The 23,545-nt window shown below is 44.2% G+C and overlaps 1 protein-coding gene across 1 annotated transcript; it reads right to left on the reverse strand.

Annotated features, from left to right (window-relative positions):
• Positions 1-643: 643 nt before the first annotated feature.
• Positions 644-20,838, reverse strand: nkd2b (NKD inhibitor of WNT signaling pathway 2b). Its single transcript, XM_037454864.2, has 10 exons — positions 20,529-20,838; positions 20,403-20,429; positions 20,197-20,288; positions 4,543-4,603; positions 4,013-4,140; positions 2,736-2,831; positions 2,509-2,650; positions 2,331-2,388; positions 2,118-2,242; positions 644-2,004 (listed from the first exon to the last, which is right to left on the reverse strand). Exons 1-10 carry the CDS (start codon positions 20,551-20,553, stop codon positions 1,382-1,384), a joined length of 1,377 nt encoding a protein of 458 aa, XP_037310761.1. The 5' UTR covers positions 20,554-20,838; the 3' UTR covers positions 644-1,381.
• Positions 20,839-23,545: the final 2,707 nt, after the last annotated feature.

Here is a 23,545-nt window from a genome sequence, read left to right on the forward strand (position 1 = left end):
GCCTGAGGTTTAAAAGGTTTTATTTGGCTTTAATTAAGTTTTCTTACCTCAGTTTGCATTGTCCTTACAGGGTGCATATCACTAAGTGAATCAAATAACCACACACTAAATAATGTATAATAAAAGCCATGTATCTGAAAGTAGAAGTGTCCTGTGGATCTTTCCCTTTCCTCTCAATCATACACCATCAAGACACCAACAGTAAAAGTTCTATATTTCCTGTGTATCTTTGTAATCATTATAAACATTGCAGGTGCTGGTGCTGACTAAGATCTGCTGTCTGTTGTTTACCTTTGAACAACTTAAAAGCTGGCTCATCATCACTAGTGAACCTGAACCTGAACAAGTAACACAAAAAAGTAAGTAAACACAAACCACTGAAAATATAAATTGACTAAAAAGAATCATAGTATCCAAATTTGTCTATACAATAAAAGGTCACCAGAAATTAACATTTAAAAAAATAAGATCTACTCCTAGACCACAATTCACTTTAATTATAATATAATAATTGAATGTTAAATCTCAATAAATAACATCATACTGAGGGGTTTACGTACTGTTGACCCGTTGTTATTCACACAGTTGCAGATTCAATTCAAGTTTGTATGAGCAGAAATAAGCAAACGGTTGTGCATTTAAATGAACAATATAACGTTTATTAAAATATATAAAAGACAAAATATATAATATATGCATAATTATATCGATGAAGTATGCATAGATGTATATAATTGTACAGTAAAATATGTTTACATATATAGATTCTTTATACATATAGCAAGTTTTGCATTAAAACTGGCAGTGGTGATTTTCATTCGGCTCCCTCCCGGCTCTCCCCCAAACAGGAAACCCCGCTGTCCACAACAGGTCTCCTGGAAGAAAAAGCCTCTGAATCGCTCAAGAGCAGCAGCACCTTTACACCTGAGATCCATGTTTTGGAAAGGTCTCACATAGAACAACACAGCTACTCTGGCATATAGCTTCCAGGGACCTCAACCGACATCATCAGGAGGGAAAGAATGACAAAAGTCCTCTGATTTGTTCCTTACTGGCATCTGCACCCTCACTCAACAGTCTGGTTTACAGTCCCATCAGTCCCGGCAGAACATCTAGCTGAACGTCAAAAACTGTAGCACATATCTTCTGTTATTATACAATAACCTCAGAAATAAAACATCCCTTCCGGTCCAAATACAATCAGCAAACGATTCCCCAGTACATCTAATCTGAGAATATATCTGTATAGCTCGCAAGAGAAGAGTAAAAAGATCCTGGGCAGTGCGTGAGACACTCCCTCAGTCCTTCAGACTGCTGTGTGGGTGGTTATTTGGTTGTGGTTGGTCCTGTACGGTTTCAGTCACTGCCCCACTGAAGGCGGTCATGTCTGATGGTAATGGTGGTAGTGGTGGTGGTGGTGGTGCTCGTGGTGGTGGTGGTGCTCGTGACGCTGAACCACAGGAACCACAAACCCTGGGCCCCCCGGAGGGCCAGACGCCGGCTCTCTCTCCGGGTTCGGCAGCACGGGGTGCGCAGGCGGCTGCTGCTGGGGGTGCGACGGAGGCGTCAGCGGGGTTTTGGATGGAGACGCGGCCTCTCGGCCTTTCGCCCTGAGGCGTTTGCTGTGGCTGTATTGCAGAGGGTGCTGGTGGTGGCTGGATGAACTGGCTTGGTGTGGCAAGTGGTACACGTCCTGACCCCCGTGACCTGGCGCGCCGCCACTGTGCAGCATGCTCTGCCCAGGCGGGTGGTGGCCGTGGCATTTAGTGGATTTGCCGCCTCCGCTCGCCCCGTTATTTCCTCCACCTCCCTTGTAGGTTCCTTTGGGAGATTTGACAAAGTGTGTGCTCTTGCTTCGAGGCTCAGCGGGGTTGTAGTGATCGCTGATGACCTGTGAGCGTCGCTGGTGAGCCACTTGGGTTTCTGGTTCTTGGGAGCGGGAGCGGCTCTGGCTCTGGGGGTTTCGAACGTCAGCCTCCTGTGGTGGGAAGTCAGGGGTGGTACCTGAAGGACAGGCACAGGAGCAGTGGTTGATGCAAATATGATATATTACACTTTACTGCCGGTACCCCTCAGCCTCAACAAATCTTAGAACACGACGACAAGCGGGCTGTTACCCTCAAATCTGGAGGTGTAGTTCTCAATACCAGCCAGGTCCAGGTAGTGATTCCTCCTCTCTGTGTTCTCGTCCACACAGTAGTTCTGACCCTCCGGGGCCGGCGCCTCATTGCTTGGCCCTTTGCTGCAAAAACATCGTGAACCGTCGTCATGAGAGGACTGACAGCAAATATTACAGCACACACAGGCCAGCCTTGGAGTAAAGAACTGACCTGACGTAGGAGGACAGTCGCTTGTCAGCTGAGCGTCCCTCTTCTTGGTGAAAGCGATCTGCAGAGGTCAAATACAATGACTCAACTGAACAGGCATTTCAGTAATGGCTACGATGGTTCCTCAAAAACATCTCAGCGTGTAAACTTTATAAATATCTATGTTTCTGTTGTCGTGTACCTGTTCCTGTTTCTTTTCTGTTGCACCTGGGCTCCGGAGTAACGCTCAGTTTGACACGTAGAGTCTTGCTCTTATTATGGCAGGAGTGATTAACAGAGGCATCCACCACATCGTAGATGGTGTGCATCAGACTGGACATGTCCTGTAGTAAGAGATGAAACTCAGTTAGCGCAGCTCATAGTCTCGCAGTTCCCCAAAGACACCCTGAAAAGGTAACAAACACGCACATCTTTTGTCACTTTCCCACTGTTGTCAAAGTCGTAGAGGGTGAAGATCCACTCCTGGCGGTTGTCATCCTCCACAGAAACATCACACTCCAAGTCCTGTGGAGACAGACATTGTCATACTGGATTCACAGTAACTGTTGAAAGGGTTCAGTCTTTAGATCTGTAAATAATGAGCGAGACAATAGTACTTCCACAGTGTTTTAAGGACGGCCTTCAGGACAACTAGGGGGCAAAAACAGTATGTCCAATATAAAGGTTTTAAGGGGCTGCCTTCAGCGTGATTCATGAACACTTTTTCAAAAGGAAATGTGTGTTGTTTCCCTTCATTCTTCAAAAGAATATACTGTTAACAAAAAGGGAGCACATATAAAGACTGTCTTTCTTTGAATGACAAAGTGTTGGACACCTCACAGTAAAGAAATAATGAACACATCTTTAAAGCAATAGAACAGAGGCCAACTGAAAGTCTGGTTTTCCACATGTAAACATATCACGTCTCTGCTGCCTTTACCTTGAGTGGGGAAATAAGTCAGCATGGTGGGCCCTACCAGTGACCTTTTCTTTCTACTTTCTTCCAGGAAAAATGAGCACAAGCTTTTTTCTCAGTTACAACCTTCTGGCAGTAACTTTGATTCAGATGTATCTAGTAACATGGCCATAATTGGAAAAATAAACATCTGGGGTATAGGCCCTGCTGCAGGCGTGCACTTACAAGGGAGGAGTCCCCTAGGAGGGAGGCTTCATGGTTCTATAATATCTCCTCAGCTCACATGACCAGTAGTGAACACCAATGAGCAGAGTTCTTTAAAACATGCAAGTCGAAACACTACAATCTATTTATTCTATTTATTGGTCCCTAAATTCAATCAGGATGTGGTCTGGAGCGGTGTCAACATACAGACAGATGTTCTGTTCACAGGCTGAAGGCCTGCAGCTGCGGCCAGGATAGAGGTTACCCACAATGCATTTACTTTGTAACCTATGTTTAAATCATTTTCACTCACTGGAACACCACCTTATTGCAACAATCAGCTCCCATGACCTTTTTTGGACCCAGACACTGACACAAATGGAAGTTATATTAATGCATATAAGCAATTTAGAGTCCCAATCTACTCTATTTTGGAATAACTTTCATAACATTTGCTGGACCTAAGTGTGCAGGGAAGGCATGGGTCAGAACCACAGACCTTTTGCTACAAGATGAGTCCCAGTGCCACCACTTTGTTGCAAATCCATGTTAAACTGATTTAAACACATTTCACATAACTGCTTACATCCAGACTGATGCGTTTTTTCCCAGGAGCTTTGGACGAATCCCTAAGGATCTCCTGCACTCCATCCTCTGGGTGCAGGTACTGTACGTAGCTTTCACAGCCCTCAGCCTTCTCTGGAGGAAGGACCACTGTTAACACAAGAGGACACGTTCAAATTTACACTCTCACATGACAATACACTTTACTTTATATGTGGAATGTTTATGAAGCATTACAGCCTATTCATTCCTGTTTAAACTCCTCAACATCCCTTTTTATTTTTAGACTTCTTCTTCTCTGTCAAAAACACATCCATTTGTGACCATTGGCTCAACAAGAAGAAAACCAAAATATCTCAAAACTGGACCCATTTTGGACTGCTTTTGCAAAATCTTAAAATTATAAATGCATGTGATGATATCTTTTTAAACTATATTTTATTATATATTATAATGTAATAATATAATATAATGTTAGATCTGTTTTATGCATTATTGAACATTTAAGCGTGAATCTTTTAAATAAGGGAGTAGACATGCTTCTCAGCTTACCCTCTAGGGGACAGTGTTGATCTGTGAATTGTCTTTCCTTCAGCTCAGCATTTGGAAACCCCTGGGACGAGGAAAGACATGAGGAGAGAGGGGGAGACAGAGAGGGAGCAAAAGGGAGGGGTTGTGGAGGGGAGGGGGGGGGGGGCAGAGATGTAAGTAAATCTACAGTTCAGACCACAGACACAGAGAAAACAAACAGTTCCAGCTAAAGTGTTTCCTACTCAGATGACAAGGGAGGGCTGGTTAAACACTTTGAACATCTGCACGCTTATTGTGTTTCACTGTCTGAGACACAAGGAGCCTGCAGGGCCTTCAGATGGAGCCCTCTCATCCATCAATTCGTTTATTCTCCCCGTGTCATGACACCCAGCGTGGAGAGAGTTTGATGGAAGAAGTTTACGTGAAAACCTTTATTGTATTTCTCATAGCGAAAGTTTGATTTATGTTTGGACAAACCTCTCTGTCAAATGTGTGTATTTATTTTGAATGTAGAATAACAGACAACGGAAATTTCCATGCAGAGAAGATGGCACTGATTAAATACACAATTCCATAGCTATTAAAACAAAAGCAGGACAAAGGGGTGTGAGGGGAAAAACGCTCTGTGCCATATGTGAATAATCTATATCCGGCATGAAGCAGAACCACAAAATACTCAATAGCATCCCTTTCTTTCTTTCATTCCGGCTGGATTGTGGAAACAATGAAAATTAAGTGCAGCCCCTAAACCACAAGTATTTTAACAACAAATGATTCATCTTATTTACGTCATCTCAGTCCTCCAAGCTGCTCCACACACACTTTGAAATAAAACCCCTTCAGATTGAATCAAGGAGGCCCGGTGAAACGGGACTAATAAAAAACAGATAGATGCTAAAAAACAAAAGAACTCCATGTACCTTCAACCGAACCAAGGCTCGAGCCAGAGTCTGAACATCTGCATGCGTTTAAGTGAACGAGGCCCCCTTTCCCCTTCCCCTTCCCCTGTTTCTCAGCGTAATGACAGCGCCAGGGCCTGTGGTTGTATTTAACAATCTCAAAGCCCGTGATTATTGCTCACTTCAGAGGATGATACCTCCAGCCTGTAATCTGGACCTGACCTTCACCGCTGAAAGGGGGGGGAGCCGGTTGAGTCTCAGGGTCAAGACTCGGACACCCCCTGCAAATTGGCCACCGGAGACCTTGAGAGAAAACAGCAGAGAGAATGGAAGTTGAGCCCTGGGGAGAAGGGAAGAGGAGGCAGAGGGAAAACAGGAACTAAGCGGGAGGAATAAATAGGAATGAAAGGAGCAGAGGAAAGAGGGCACAGAAGGGGAAAAGGAGGCAAGGAAAGATAAGAGGAACAAAGAGGAGACACTAGAGAGGCAGATAAGAGTAAAGCAGAGGAGGATGTGGTTAAGGGGAGATATGGCCTATCTATTGCTTACTCCAGACCCAGTGCGCTCAGTGGGAGAGGTGGAGGTCGACTTCAACAAACCCTGGGACGCTTCTGGGAAAGGGGGAGACAACTAGTACAAGCTGCCGTTTTTAATCACCAAATAGAAACGCTAGGATCCAGAAGGGCATATGTGCATCTCTACATAGAGTCACACACAGATTCAGTCAAGATGCAGCCAAGTTGTAGTTCTGCACTTGATGCCTTTACCCCTCCTCTCTGTAGTGCAGTCCCTTAATGAAGTTCAGGCAGACACACTATTCTGCAGGCCAGAGAAACATCAAAGGCTGATTCCTCTTATCCTGGTTCCCGTGAGGATGCAGAGCAAGGTATAAGCACCTCTGAATGAAAGAAAAGACTCCACGTTACATACAATTAAACAAATGAATCCACCAACAGTGATTGCGACACTGATGGCGGGCGAGGTCTCGCTGCGCGCAGAGGGGAAGGGACCGGCAGGGTTTGTGTCGAACATGTGGCTCCCCTTTTACCACCACCACCTTCATGCTCATTACATCCATCGGGGGAGCTAATGAGAGAGCAGGCGCGCTATGACCGCAGTCTGCAGTTTAACGTCGAAATACATGGCATCTCCTTCCACATCGCCCATGGTGTCGGGCTCAATCTGCTCACCACATGTGTAATTAACTGCTTTCTGGCATGTGGCTGCGCTCATTCTTTCACTATCAGATCACAAAACTGCTCTGTAGGCAGCGTAAATGTGTTAGCATTTTGGCGCAAAGTGGTCCCTGTTTTCCACCAGTGGCGTCCACCTGAAGCACAACCGCCCACTGTGCGATATTATGCATAGGGGAGATGGATGGAAAACTGCATGTGTGGGAGGTTTTAAGAAGGGGGACAAGAAGATGATATGTTATTAGATATGCCTTGGAAAGATTACGTTGAAAATATTCACAGACAGTGTTCTTCTTCCACGTAAACATGTTATTTCTCCAAGATGCCTGAACGTTGGAGACAGACAGCGAGGTGTGTGATGTTTGTTCCTGTTCAATGCATCAGTTCTGCCGAGCTTCCCTAAAGCGTCAGCCTACTGCAGACTTTCATGTGGGAGAAGGTAACCAGGGGGGAGCTTTCAAAGCTCCCTACCAGGTGACATCAGACATCTCCCAGCAGTCTCTGTCTCTGTTGTGCCTGTTAACCACCCATCCAAAAAACACTGCACATCTTTGTTCTCACACCCCCTCTGGTAGCTCACCCGTTAGATGTAAGTACACACACACTTATTTTAGTCCATTCTTCAACCCATTCAAAGCACAAGTGATTTTGGATATCACATCTTCAAAAGCAGGGAAGGCCGACGAGTATAGATTGTTCATGAGTCCAGAATGCAAATCCAAGTAAGTACAACCGTCTGGATGCTCCCTCATATCATTTTATGAGTAGTGTTCTTTTTATATTAAAGTGTATTTAGTTTCTAACAGTAAATTCGGAGCGACAACACCACGTCACGTTTGTGTCTGCAGTTCTTTGCTTAAACCAGACCAACTGTCTCTGTAGGTTTTAGGAGCTATATAATAGCTAACAGTCCTCCAGGATGTACACAGCTTGTATAATGTACCTGGAACCAACACTAAGGAGGGCGTCAGACTAAAGCCTCGACGACCACCAGTCGACCACCAGTCGACCAACATTCCCGCTCCCACTGGGCATTAATAGGAGATCAAAGTTGGGATTCAACCAATGATCAAACTGAGAGTTGACAAAGAAAAGGAATACCACTTTGTAAACTAACTGCATACTCGTCACCGCAAAACGAAACTGGAGAGGGAATGGGGCCATTGAGAAATAAAGGCCCTTCATTCCAGAAGAAACCAACCTGGCCTTGACTCAAAACCAGATGTGAGCTGAGGAAAAGCAAAATAGAAGAGAGGGAGATGAGGGTGGAGAGAGGGGGAAGGGTCTGGGTCTGAAAATATGGAGAGGTAAAAAGAGAAGGCCAGTTACACAAATTCTCTCTCTTCCCTTGGAAGACAGTAAAAGAACAATACGTTGGTTTCTTGCACGGAAAGCTCTGTCTCCCTCTGGTTCATCGGGCATCAGCTTTCAGTCCCAGGAAGGGTAATTATGGTGCTCGGAGTCAACAGAACAGATCGGCCCCCGGCCTATACTGAGCCGCATTATGAAAACAAACAGCACTGACTGCTGTGAGCCTGACTTTATAATGTCCATCACACTATGAGCACAAGCTAAAAGCATGTTAACATGATTCCGTTTCTACCCATAAACCGCTGATATGATTGAGCCAATTACCCTAAAACAGAGTCTGGCAAATTTTCAAGTCTAGCCCCGGCTCTACCACAATAATCCTTGTCATTACATGACAGATGAAATGTGCCTTTGTCTACTCTTTGGGGTATTTGATCTACGTATGCGGGCTGGGACCCATTTGGCCAAGATGTTCCAGATATGGCCCTGTCAGGTCAAACAGGAGGCAAAACCTCTCCCTTGGCAGGACATGAATCACCGGGCTGAAGCCTCTTCGTCACTAGTATAATAACAGCTGAGGGGAGAGATGAGCATGCATTCCTGTCTATGTGAGAGCAGCACGTAAACCACTGAAAGTCACCCGCTTGTATTCAATCAGGAGAGACTGATCTCCCACACTCTGCACGCCCCCCTTCGGTCGCCTCCTTACCCTCTAGCTGATCTTTCTCTCGCTTTGAGTGTGACGTGCTGCATTGCATAAACAAAGATTAGCATCCCTGGCTGACCACTCTGCATCTGTCATCGGTGGTGTAATGAGCGTGCCTTCATTGAAGTGGGCTTTGACAGGTGTCTGATGTGAAGGAGTGTCCTCTTCCCAGCTGTCACACAAGCTACTGTAGGGACTTGGAAACCATGTGCTTCATAACAATGACTGGAATCACATGAATCTGGGTTAGGCAAATGTATTAGACTGTATAGAGGCGGTAGGTCATAACAACATTTGATCAGGTTCCTGGAAAGAGAAAACCCCAAAGAGGCCGTCGTGGTTCACTTTATTTTAAACCCCCCAAAACACAGTTTAGTAAAGTTTAAAATGTAATGCCACACATAAAGCCTGCACCACATGTTGCTTCAAATTAGAGGTTACAGGTCTTGGTGGTGTAATGCAAAAAGTCTCTGAGCGGACTTATATGTGACCCATGACATGCGTTATATTCACTCACACATTTAACAATCTACTCAAATAAATGTTTTGGTGAGTGGGTTCTATTAACAGTCACAACTGAAGCTGCATGTATTTTTGCGTATATTTTGTTTAGGGATTGTAGGGACAAATTTAATGCTTGAATGTTATGGTTCAAATATTCAACCCCAAAATTCATCAGTCCATGCGTGTCTTCTAATGAGGTATTGGTATAATGTGAGGTATTAGAATTAAAATGCGACTTGTAATAATTGCAAATAAACTACTACTTACTACTACTCAATCAATAAAAATGGATAAATCTATAATATCAAGAATTTAATCAAAATTACTATTTTACAATTTACCATGGCCCAAGGAGATGTCTTTAATACTTTCAGCTTTAAAATGCGAAACGAAAGAATCAGGATGTTAAACACGCACACCCACAGTGACCAACAAGAGAGAAGCGAGTCCACAGCGCGACGGCATATCAAAGCCAGTGTGAGACAGGCGGTTAGACTCAAACAGGATGTTCCTCTGTTTCTGGCCCCCATGTGAAATTCCCTAAGCTCCGGCGCAGGCCTCGGGCTCTTAAGTCCGGCCAATGGGGAGCGCGCCCAGGCCGATAAAGCTGAAGGGATTTGTTCCACATTCCTTGGGCCCTTTAAACAACAGAGTGGATCTAAGAATGCCAGGTTGTGGGTGAGGTGGCTGCAGAGGCAATCCCATTACTCTCCAAAGCATCTCCACCACTCGCAGTAAGGTCCTCTCCACAAGGGTCCAAGCTGAGCAGGGTTTGAAGCGCGTCAGCTGCGTTGACCTCATGCAATCAGGGTTGAAGTAGCGATCAGTTCTTGGAACTGGTTGTCTGTCAGTTACCTGTCCAACGTGTCTTCTTCTGCCAGGGGGAAACCATGTCAACACAATAACTCTCCTCTGTGGAGGACGCTGTAGTTAAGGTGTCAGCTTTCCAGCGGTCTGTCGAGGATTGAGATGTCAGTTACAAGTGCCCTCACCTGGGAGATAACCGCCGACACCTCCGTTTTCACTGCTCCTCTTTGTTAAGCTTCAAGGGGATTTGAGTCACAGGTTTTAAAACCAGGCCCGGCAGTTCATAGGGGCGAGGCTCTGTGGTTGGAGGCTAGTGCAAACTACACTACAGTGCTCCTGTGGGTGACTGAGAAATGTAAACAAAGCACGTTGGAGACGGACAGCTGCACGCCAACGGCTCTACATGAGCTCAAGTACCTGTTCGTCAACACCCCCGCCGTGTCATAAATATCTTCCCACGGAGGGATCATAAACTGTGCAATGGATATAGTTACAATATTCATTTTCAAAAAATGTGATGCCACACATGTTTTTCTACTCTATTTCTTTATCTAATGTAATTATTTCCTTCATCCATTATTTATATTATGTCATAAGCTACGTATTTCCTACGTATATCTATGCTCGTGGCCAAATAACATATTATGTGGAAATAGTTCTTCAACAAAATTACACATTTTCCTTTAGCTGTCCACGTACGCATTGGAATACACATTTGAAGGATGGTGTCAATCTAATCTGCTCGATCCTGCTGTTAAGGGCTCGTGGGCCGGTGGATGAGCCGCCTGCTGCATGTTTCCTCAGCACGTCTTCTAGCAGGATAACAACTGGTTCAGGGTCATAACCACAGCTCCTCTGTCCACCAGTCATGGCTCCGTATGTGTAACTTTGGGGAGTAAAGATCCATACGACTGATAAGAGGGGCCTTTGCAGCCGTGACCAATGAGCCGGTAATGTAGCATGAACTCTCAACACATCCATCTGCGAGGCGAACAGGGCAAACAGAGACGGGCGGCTGTGCGCTGTACTATTATTGCGCTCAGCCCTCAGGGAGAATTGGGCTTGCCCGTCACAGACTGCCAAAATACAGTATTCGGTGCAGTAGCATGCAACAAATAACCACGGTGGAGAGCCAAGCACACAAGCAGAGCCCATTATAACCAAGCATTTATTGTAAGTCGCTTTGGATAAAAGCGTCAGCTAAATAAAAAATGTGAAATTACTCATCCGCCATTGTCTAAAACTTGCCAGACCTCAAGACCCAGGAGACGCCGCTTGTTTGCATAATTGGTACAGTTTCTCCTTACTATAAAATATTTAAGACTCTTGGCTTCATATCGACATTTTTTTTTTACACTAAATAACTTGAATTGAACAGGTAAAGATTTCCTGCATATTCAAAATGGCTGAACCACTTTTCCCTCTTGCGTAACTCTCATCCTCCTCTGGCCGGTAGGCATTGCCAGTTTCTACGACCACTAGAATTCTTGAGAGTGCAGGACCCGTCCCAATTCCAAGCTGTGAAGTTCCTTACAGTCCTGGAATTGGACAAGGGGTCGTCCCTGGGTTACCACCAAGTGTTTTCCTGAGGAGTCCTAAAAATACACACCTGCTGGGTGCAGGAAGTAGAGGAGACTCCAGCTATAGACAGATGGTGTGAAAAAAGGCTGGACATGTCAAATGTACCATTGCCAAAGGTCCACAGGCTGTAATGCTTTAGCGTATTCGACGCAACTTCCCGTTAGAGAAAAGGCTGAAGATGAGCAGTTGGGGGAAAAAAAGAAAGTAGCACATGGTGCAATCACTTAATGCACTAATATCACGCCGAGCTTATTCACAATTCTGTTGAATTATTCCCAAAGAAAATGACTGGTTGACAAACAAAGGATATGAGGGTATGAATATGATGAATGACTTTTGAAAACTGAGCTACAAGATAATCATTTTAAAGTATCATGTTGCAAACCATGAATTATAATATGAATTTGTAATAGAGATATGCCAAGTGGAGACTTTGAGACTGCAACATCTGTGCTTCTTGCTTTTGGACTGAAGCTGCCATGTGTGCACTTTAGTGACCTGACAGACTCGCTGTGTGTGTCTGAAGCAGAGTTCCCCAGTGTGAAATTCTGGAAGGTAATTCATCCATGGCACAAGCAGAGATCAAAAGGCTATGGTGCAGAGGGCAGCTCACCAAAGCGTACAGAGAACTGCTGCTTTCACAGCCATAATTGCTGGAAACCAGGGCCGAGAAGCAAAATGCACTTAAACATGAGCTAAATTACTCGTATATTCTTATCTTATCTTAGTATAAAGCTACAAGTCTGATGGAGTGTGGTTGTCTGTAACACAGCTGGTCCGCAGGCGGTCCACTCAAACGTACCAAGTGTGACACTTGATGTTTGATCGAAATTCTTTAAAGGCTTAAAAAAGCCAAAGGTGTTAATGTGCAATAACCCGTTAAAGGCTACAAGGTGCTGCCATGATAGAGCACTTCTCAGAGCTTAGCGCATGAGGACTTGGAGGACGTGGCTCAGATATTCTGATACACTGGCATTCTTTAAGTGATAGGATCAGTCAGCGCATATCAACACGAAGAAGTAGGTGATGTTTATTTAAAAAACCTCGCAGAGCTGCTACATCTGAGAACTTTAAATTTACAGTTAGAAATGTTCAAAACCATACATTCCATAAGCTAGAAGTGTATGACTTTTTAAACACAGTTTTAGCACATTTTGGTCCAGTGTAAGCTTTTTATAAAGCCACAATAGTCACTGTAGCAAATTAAAATCCTGTTTTGAGGAGTTTGTTTTCTCAGTGAAGCACCTCCTACAAGCAGATGGTGTCTTTGAAAGGCTCTCAGTGAGGGGGGCAGGCATCTCAAGGAGAACGGCTGTTTATTTGAAATGAGCCTTTAGGTAAACAAGTTACAGGGCACACACGGGGCCAGGTCAGCTTTTGAAGTGGACGGGGCTCAGGAAAGAAATGGGTGGGGGAAGAAAAGAAAGCGGCCTTCAGAGGAAATGAGAACAGTGGCCTCTTTCAGCACGGTTTCATACTCTCCCTCCCTTCCTGTCACATATAGAAAAAGAACAAAAGGTGTTTCGGTGGATAACTACACCGGTGCAGAGTGTGAGTTAAATCATTCCGCAGTCTTTGTGTCCCGATTTAAAAAAAAACCCTAAAAATGACCACCCGTGACAAAAAAAACCCCACTTCCTTTTAATGGAGACCCATTGAGGGTTTTGATGATGGGAACAGGTTTGCAGCTATTCCCCATTGAGAGGAATGTGGAGTGCAGAGGGAAGGCCAGGCCTGTGCTGTCTGCAGAGCCTGGATACCAGCTTTGAAGCTGCTGTTTCAACGGATAACCACTTTCAGATGGGACTGTGGCGTTTTATGAGCTGAGTAATAGCGATACCTACACATGTGCAAGCTCGGGGTCCCAAAGAGGGGAAGGCTGAGCTCAGAGCAGAGCACAGAGATGCCTAACTCCTCAGGGGTCTGGGTTTTGGCTGTGTTAATAAATCTTGCTATGGCGTTCTGTGTGTGAACCTGGAAGAAAGGAAAATGGAGGTTGCATGAAGTCCGTTCACTTATGAACACCGTTCTGCTAAGAATTCCATATTATTGTCACATCAAAGACTTGAAATCATGACAATACTTCTAAATCTCACGAGGGACGCCTGGACTGTATCCGGTATAATCATCAACATCGCAGAATCTTTCATCTATATGGTATACAAATATCTTTAAAGAGTCGGGTTCAGGAATGTGGAGCAGTGATTAAGTTATTCCCAGACGGACATTTTGTATATTAACAATGTAAAAATATTGAATGTAGTCAGCTAAATGACGCAAAAAAGATTTGTGTGAAGTTCCAATATTAGGAGTGTTGATGAATAGATTAAAACATAAAGGTTCAAATCCATTTTACACACATGTTAGAGATTATCTTTCTTCCGGTAGTGTTGAGTTCATCCTTCTACCGATTTCATTTTTATCTTGCGCACACAACATGAATCCATTATCCAAGTTACTCATATCTCAGTGTATTGTGCTGCACACCGTTGTTTACTTTCCCTGTGTTTCATTGTGAAATAATATGTCATGGAGGCATTCTCATGTTTCTATTGGCTGAATTTCAAAAGAGTAACAAACTTGTGTCCAAAAGAGGCATCTTCTGTGCACTTTAAATAAACAAGTTAATCTTCCGTCTGCAAATAAACTGCAAATATTTAAAGCAACATAAATGTTGAAGAAACATAAATCTGCAAATTTCGGTCTCCTCCCAGAGCTCCACATCTTCACTTCACTGAATATGTCGTTTCTACAAATGAATCAATCATAATGGCTATGACGGCATACATAACATCACCAACAACCATAACTGAAAAAATATGATATTCCCCTGGCTGCTCTGAGGTTTGTAAGATGAAGTCCACTTGGAAAAGAGCAAAACCTTTCTAAGGGGGAACAGGGGTTTATGTGGAAACATACCTTACGCACTAAAATGTAATAACCTTTGAGTCTCCCAGTGTTTTACTTGGCTTGGAAAAGCGTAAGATCAAACACCGACTTGGATCCAGCATCCTTTGCCAAAAATGTCCTTGCTAAGCACTGGGCTCCAGCTTCAGGTATTTTCTTTCCCCTGGCAGGCGGCAATTGAGAGCAAAGACACAGACCAGTGTTAACGCCGGGCCGGGCTGCCCCAAACCGCCTGCAGCCCACTGACCATGAAAGGGAAGCGAGGTCTCCCTGCTGTCATCACTGACCGCGCACGTCTGGGTCATGCAGTGTCACTGAACACCCGGGACGGGCTCCATTCAGGAAGTCGAGTTGCTCACGTACCCTTGCATGCTCGAGAGCTTGATGCAATCCGGTCCTGGAAAGAGCTCACCGAAAGCACTGAAGCATCAGATGTCTCATAAACATCATGAAAAGCAGTGACAAGCAGCGACTTCAAAGCAGTGCGGATGGAGCTGAGATAGTTACGAAGGCTACGGAGCGTCTGCAGATAAGGACTCCGATAATGAACAAAGCGACCGTCCTCTCTCTTAAATATATCTAAATATATACCATTATGTGAGGAGAATTTCAAATAATGATTCATGGCATCAATAGGTGTGCGGATGTGTTGTATCTATTTAGATATAGCTACTTTTACAATAACAGTGGCAATATACAGGCATTAAGATGTAAATGTATGTTCACTCTACTTAAGCTACAGCCAGGAGAATGGGAGCTCAAGCACAAACATTTCAAACGGGGGGTCTGGCTCTTTCTAACAATAAACATAATTGGTGTTCCAGCTTAAAGCTGCGCTGTAGGAACCAAAGTGTGAAATATGCTGCAGTACATCCAGAACTCTGCTGCTCGCCGGCTGACCCGCTCCTGGGCCCCGGGATCACGTCTCCCCTGTTCTCCACAGCCACACAATACAAAGTTCTTCTCCTGGCTCATACACCCCCCCTTCTCCCTCACCGACCTGCTCCACCTTCACACTCCACCCCGTCGGCTTCGCCCATCTGATGCCGGAAGCACCGGTCCCGAGTGGACAAAAAAACCCTCACTTTTTTAGAACTACATTCAATGTTTGACCAAAATCGTGTTTTAAGTTTTTAGTGTATAGCTTTAATTTTCATATATGATGATTTTTATGTAGTGTGTGTTCGAGTACTATGCAAAGCGCTAGAAATATAATGTGTCATTATTATTATTATTATTGTATATATTTTCTCCGGACAGCTGGAGAGGGGCTTGCTCCCTTCTCGAGGGCAGGTCACAGGGGGAATCAGGGTGAAAGTGAGTAAACTGCTTCAAAGCACTTCAGAAAAATTCTTTCTAATGTCTTTCTCCATTAGGCACAGACCACACAAACCACTCTGCCTCTCGCCTCAGTCGTTCACTCACAAACACACAGACGGAGCGGGAGGGAAGGGACTCGACCTCTGACCCCCAGGCAAAGCTGTGTGGTGAAACGCACTTAAGCACTCCAACGCCAAAGAATGGCAAGAACAAGCATCTCACACATGTGACGAGTGTTTGAGGCGACCAGGGGGGACCATGTTTACACTGACAGAGAAGTGAATGTTTGTTCTGGTCAAATGGCAACCAACATAGAAGAGAAATGCCCGAGAGAGTGGTGGGATTTGGTAACGTGAGGTCAATGATCAGTTCCCCCCCTCCCCCCACACACCATGTGCAGGACCATGGGGATGAGATCTCTATTACTCCTCTTACCCCACTACCTTTAAACCTCCCTCAAATACCTCCCCCATGAAAACCCCTTAAAACCCCCACTCTTCCTCTTCCCTCCCCCCCCCACCCCCCCCACAGCCCCTTTCCTTGCTCCAGGATTTCGCTGTACAAACCAGGAACAGATGTCTGCTGGGGCCGTGCTGAAAGGCCCCGCTGTTCTGGATGCCAGCCACATGCTTCTCATTCAGAGATGAAGGCTCACAGCTCGCTTCTTGTGAAGCCAACCCCCCCCCCCCACCCCCCAAAAAAAAGGGGTTGGAAAAAAACCAAACTTTCCAAATGCCTTCAAGTTGCTTCAAAAGCGGTACATATTTGAGTACACCTTTCTGTCTCCTCTCCGCCATGTAATGTTCCCTGGTGGTGTCGCATCAGGGAACAGGCTCCCTTTGTGTCGCTAGTGTCGTGTGAGAGAGGCGGAAGAGGGAGAAGTCACGGGATGCCGCCGAACGCGAGATCGCGTCCCGAGGGAAGTTCTCAAGCTCTCAAAGACGCCAGGAGGCGCACGATTGTATCCCGTGCACACAAATCAAAAAGCACATCAAAGCGCATTTCAGCTTCAAAGTTGAAAAATAATTTGCTGTTCAGGGCCACGGCTTTAGAATTACACAGATATCGGACCATCGGATCCAAATCAAATACTGTGGACTCCAAACGAACAGAAGACATAACCAAATGCCCAGCGGTCAAAATTGTCCAAACATAACATCCATTTTGGGCATGCTCACTAAATGAGTGCTTTTATATAAATGGAAAGTCTTATTTACAGATTCCAAATAAATGAAACACCAGTTTACAATTAGCTGAGTGAGGTGCTTGGGAACTCTGCTCCTGAGCAAAAAGTATTATTGAGGGGCGGGTGCTGTGTAACTCTCAACAAATCAAAACAAATTTGTGTCCCGGAGCTTTTGGCACATCACTACATCCAACTGAAACACCTAAAACAGGCCCTTTTAACTTCAAGTGTGATATTATGAACCTTTCAAAGTGGAATAATAAAGTTCTTTGTTGTGGAATTTAAAACGTTGACACACTCCCTCTTTGTGGGGCAAGTCTGTTGGGAGTTCTTTGACAAAAGATGGTGCCGAAAGGCTGAATTAGCCTGTCATTATATGGGCACCAAAGTATGTCTGCTTGAAGCTCCAAAATGAAGCACTGTGGTTGTGTATGTGACGGTCTAGACTGTTGATGTGTTGATGTTTCCAGAGGTGAAACACGGTGAACCTTCACACAGCTCTTCCACTAACGTTTGGATAAGTTCAGGCCATGGATTTTCCTACATTTTACATATTAATTAACCACAGACTAGACTTGTTTTTCGAAGGTGGGGTAGAAGATTATACCTTGGAAACCCTCTTCCAATCTGCCCTGCTATATTCTACATTGCACCATGTGTTTGAACAGGTAATACTGGATACCTGAGCACCTGCAAAGAGGTGTCAAAATCTCGATCACTTTAGCCTGGATGGGCCAAGACATCCTGCTGAATCACGCTCTCTTTGTCCACTAATACCGCCCTTTAAGGGTCACACGCTGATAGCAACTCGCCGGCTGCAATCTCGAAAACAGGCGGCAATACCAATATTTAAACAGGCCCTGTCATCCTTTGATCAATTGTAATACATGTCTAAAGTGCGACAGAGCTGTCCAAAGCTCACTGAGGAGCAGGATGACGGGTTTACACAAACTGATGTTGGCTTTCCCCCTCCTGGTTATACTCCATCCCTCAGCCCATCCCCCAGGACAGGGCAGGGGGATATAGGGGTGAGGGTTCGGAGGCTCCACTGATATCAGAGCCCTTTTATAACTCCCAGCTTTGCGCTTTGAAGTCACAGCCAGACAGCTCAGGAATCCTACTCCCCCATTCGAGGATGAAGAGGGGGATGGTCAAAGCTAAACAGTGTGTTCCGCCAATCTTCTCCTGTACAAAATCATAAGCAATTTCAACTTTCAACTGTCCCTGCTTCTCATCAACTGGAATAAGTGGCGTAACCACTGTCTGGTTTGAGCTGGTCGATACTTGGGGGATAACATCTTGCTGAGATCCATCTAAAAACGTTTAAAAAAAACGTAAATGTATATATATATATATATATATATATATATATATATTTACAAATGTATTTATATGGACTTGTTTAATCAAGGTCTGAACCCCAGACATCTAATAACTCATAATCCAATTTCCACATCTGGATGTGTGACAATGTAATCCGTTCCTGGAGAAGAATTAATTAAAGACATGTGGGATCAAAAGAGAAACGCATCGTCCTACAGCAGAGATAAATGGGTTGAAAGCCTGTTCCATAGGAAACTATACGGCATAAGAGGCATCCGCAAGGACATCATCAATCTTCACATTAGCATTAGCGGGCTCTAATGAAACACAGTGAACAGAGCTGTCACCGCGTACAAGCACGCAGTCACATATCGCGACTGCAATCACTGCAAGCACTGTGGTGTCACGGTATCAGTTTCATTCATACGACTGGATAATTAGGCATTTGATACTTGCATCAGGGTTGCTTTAACCATTTTTTTGTTCCTTAATTGGCAATCTATTTCACATGAATCCATTAAAGTTACATAACATGTCAGAAAGCAGTGAAAAACGGGTCATTATAATTTCCCAAAAGAATGTCTCCCAATTGCTGGTTTTGTGCAACTAATAACCGAAAACTAGAAAGAAATTCTCTCATCAGGAAGGGAAAAGCATCAAAGTATCATGATTAAGAAGCTGGAACTACATGAACTACTGCTTGAAAACCAATCCACAAGGTATTTGTTATTAGAGGCAGTTTTCTGTCAATTCATTGATAAATTAGTTGCAAATGTCCTCTGCAAGTAAATCATAATTAGCATGTTATTTTCTGCCTCAAAAAAACATTACTTGCCATTTATTTAGTCATACTTTGGCAATAAAGACCCATTAGGACCAGTATATGCCACAACAGACGTGACTGAATTGGGATTCACCTCTTAAAAAAATCCTAAATTAGTCTCAAAGAAAGCAGGAAAGTTAATTGGCCGGTTCTGGTCGGTGAACAAGCCTCTAATTTAACTACTTAATAACACAAAATAAATCAGAGACCTTTGATAGAAATGAGGATTGGACCAACCTACTAATAAGTGCCCGGTTTGTGCCTTTAGTGGTTTTGCTTGAGGGGAGTGTGAACTCAAGACTCCTCTGAAGCAGGGTAAGTTCGTTTAATTTGTCATAAACAGGCGGTTTATAGCCTGATATAATCCATAACTCTTCCACCATTACAACCTCACAGACTTGTCACTACCTCTCTGTGAACTTCTTGCAGTTTCTGTCTTAGAGCTCGAGACTCTTGTGGCCCTTCAAAGCGACACACTAGTTCAAGTGATGTAATGTTATGCCACAGAGGGCTGCCGCTCCAGAGCGGGAGGCATCGAGGAAAAAGACGCAGCCATGAGCCATGATGCCAGGAGCCACCAGACACTTTACCTCCCGTTCGAGAAACAACAACCTTTCCATCCAGTCCCTGTGGGTGTGTGGGTGTGTGTGTGTGTGTGTGTGTTGCTTGGCCGTGTCATGTCGCCATGGCTGTCATAACCCATCCAGTGATGCTGGCAGGGGAATGCCTGCCGTGGGCTTGTGCCGGAGCCAGACATGACAACCTGTGACATCACGTGTGTTCACACTTGCTCGTGTATACAATTGGCCTTCCCCTCAAGTTCTCAACCCGCCAGTCCAGTCAGCAAGCAAACATACCTGGCACACTGTGCATGTGAAACATGCAGCATAACCACATACTTACGCTGAGAGTAACCTTCGCCATTTTACCACAGAACATGAGTAAAGATTCCTATTGGAGAGTTTTCTATCTTACTCTTGGAAATGCTCAGTCAGTATTCAAAAGTATTTTTTACACGGTCTTAGTCGTTTAAAGGGAAAGAAAATAGTCTTGCAGGCTGTTCCTTTCAGTTCAAATCGGTCTACTGAGAGAAAATAGGAAAAGGTGCCTGATACCTGCATGTTCTTCAGCTTGTGATCCGTCGCGCTGTACCTCTCACATTCCTCCATCCCTCTCCGGAGGAAGGCGTTCACCACAAAACTGTCTCCTAACATGGAGAAAGTATACCGATGAGCAAGGGATACATCTCAAGCTCGAGCTATTTATTAGATTACCACCATTCATAAACCTTCGTTATGCTAAATAGTCGGTACATCCTCACCTTCGGGGTTTTCTCTGCGCTTGCACGCTGCAGATCGACAGAGACAGGAGAGCAAAACAGACAGTGGTTAGTTTGTGTGACACTTTAATTGAAATGCTTTGTTGAGAGGTGAAAAACATGTCTTACCATGCTTGGACTGATGTTTCCCCATTCTTAAGTCCCTCTTCACTGGAATAATACAGGTACTCCGATATCTGACAAAACAGTCACTGCTTCAACATGGTCACATTGTGTTTGTTCTGCAAGAAGACAACTCCAACTTCATCCAAAGGCAGGTGACTCAGTCGCATGTTCAACGAGGCATCAGCTGTGTGTGTGTGTGTGTGCGCGCGCGTGTGTGTGCAGAAACGAGATCAATCTGGGGGATTGTATATTTGTAGTAGACTAGGCACCAATCGCTGTGCGTCCACGGACTTCCCTTCAGTCCAACTGACTGAGGAGGCGCTCCGAACACAGCGCGGATCACAGCGCGTCAAGAGACACGCAGCAGGTACACCGCTTCCGGTCAGTGCTTTTACAAAATAAAATATTAAAATAATTGACTATATTGTTCCAACCACTGAAGTAACAAAACCCATAGAGACACAACTTGTTTAAGGGTGTAGCCTGAAACTAAATGTTTTCATTTTGTGAAGGCTGCAGTGATAGTTTTGTGATTAACCTGGGTCAACTGCAAAATCTTACAGATTAGCCACCAGGGCCGGGTCTAGGCAGGGGCAAGAGGGGGCCTGGCCCCCTCAAATAAATGTTGTGCCCCCTCAAACTAGGTGCTGGAGCTAGGCGCTGGAGCACAATGCCCCCTCAAGATTTGTGGCTGCCCCATCATACATGCCTGTCTAGACCCGGCCCTGTTAGCCACCGTTCTCAAAATAAAAAAGGACACTCATTGATTTGCATTCTTTTGTAGTGCATGTTTTAGTTTCCTGCTCAAGTTAAATGCGACACAGCATCAAATCAGTAGATGTACGCAAGCCTTTAAAGTTTGTTCTTTAACTGTGAGGTGACTAATAGAGCTGCACAATGTCTGATTTCTAAAGTCTTCAGTTCAGCTTCAGACTTCAGATCTGCAAATAAGACGGTTTTGTTTCAACAGCATTTACCCTTTGATTACTTATTTTCATTAGACAATATGTTGTTCACCTTAACAATGTGCAATTGAACATCTGAAGAGACCATGTAATCATTGTTTGTTCATCCACACCCAGTTATGTTTTCATTTTTTAGTTTTTCCAAGAGTAGGGTACTATTATTCTGAAAGGTATAATAATTCATTTCCGGTTTTGTTCAGCTCAATGTAGCAGCTCATGTGACTTTGAATGTGAAACCGCGTCCTCTGTTGGTGGCAAGTTCCGAACAAATAGATATGTATTTATGAAGAAAAAAGAAGATGATCCCTTATGTTAATAGGCCCATTATTTTGTAGGCCACGATTCTCCTAATCAAACTATAAAGGTTTACTATTTTAAGTGGTTGTGATAGAAACCAGGATTACTAACAAACGTTTTTAGGGTGATGACATTCTAAGGAACTATGCTTAAAACATCTTTATGGTGTGTAAATACATTAACATAAAAAGGTGCCATTAATAAGTAAATTATACTGAAACACTTCATATAATAATTTCCATTGTTTGTTTTCGGAACGTACACAACAGGTAAAGATAAAATATTATTTAGAAAAGAAAACCAAGGACATGCTAAGCAGTTTTATAGTTTTGTGTCTTTTGGCAGGACTTTCAAACATCCCGACACACGCCCAGAATTATGGAAATTCACCTGTAGCTCAGTTTGAAAACATGAATGGTACGCTAGTGGGTTTTTTGTAAATATCCCGCTCTTGAGAAAGTTCTATTCAAAAGGTTCTGCTCAAAACTGTCACAGGGCTTAGTGTCAGATGCTCCCTCGCTTACTGCTCCAGAGAGCCGCTGCCATGCAACGAAACCCTGTCCTTCATTACCTACAAGGCCGCTCTGCCTGGAGTCATAAGAGACATACGTGTTATTTTGTGCCATCATATCATCCCAGTTTCCCACACCTCGATGAACGCAGCGATCTGTCGTTGATGGCAGGCTTTCTTTGATCCTACTCGCCGTGCCTAATTATCTCCATTTCTTTATGCCGCCTGGATCCCAGGATTCAGCCTCTCTACAAGGTGTCTCACTCCCGCATTCTCTTTCTTTCACTCCCTCGAGCGTCCCCAATCAAATGACTGACATACTTAGGGGAGGCAGAGAAATCCAGAGACGACAACACCGGTTCCTGTTATGATTGGGAACAGACATAGTTGAGGTCGTCTTTAAGGCGCAATGACGACTCGGATACATCAAAGGCTGTCAGCGCTTCTCCATTCTCCAAGGACCTAAGTTTTGTGGGCCATCATGTATTTGCACTAAAGGATGTGGATTAACATACTGGCTGACGTGCAGGGATTTTTCTAAACGTGCTTCAATGAATGAACTTGAACCACCAAAAGATCATGTCAATCATAACCTCTTTATGACTCAAGGAGAAATGAGTGAGAGTTTCCATGGTTTGGTGCGCAGCCCTGTTCATTTTCTCCTTAACATGCCTGTAAGCACGTGTGTAAGTGAATGCTCTCACTATGTGAATCACCATTGGCACGTGCAGAAATATTCCATAGCTTTCAGCCATGTACCTGAACAACGGTTGAGGGGATAAACATCACACTGTTTGTTTTGGAGTTCTCTGCTTAAAAGCAGTGATAAAACTAACAATAAGGCTTTTGAATTTTCTTCACTCTGCGTCTGGATGGCTTTTTAACTGCCGCTTGGAGCCACTACAATCAAATGGAGGGAAAAAATGCCTCCAGCCAGAGCAATTATGGTTTTATTTACCATTCCTGTTCCTAAAGCTCTCTAGCTCTTTTCTCTTTTCTTTGTGATTACCGATGAAAACTAGAGCTTCTTTATGTGATTTATTGTACACTTTAAGGACACTTGTGCCAAAGTATTGGGTGTAAAGGATACAATGGTATTAAAGGGATAATCCCTGTAAACAACGGTTACCTTCCGTGAATGAATGAAAGGCTTTGAAGGGAAATCTATTCTGGCTTTAAGTAAAAAAGTAAGTTGTTCCAGGTCTTGATTACAAATCTTATGCTGGACCCCAATAGGCCGACAGTAA

The sequence above is a fragment of the Pungitius pungitius genome, chromosome 11, assembly GCF_949316345.1.
Source record: "Pungitius pungitius chromosome 11, fPunPun2.1, whole genome shotgun sequence".
NCBI lineage: Eukaryota > Metazoa > Chordata > Actinopteri > Perciformes > Gasterosteidae > Pungitius > Pungitius pungitius.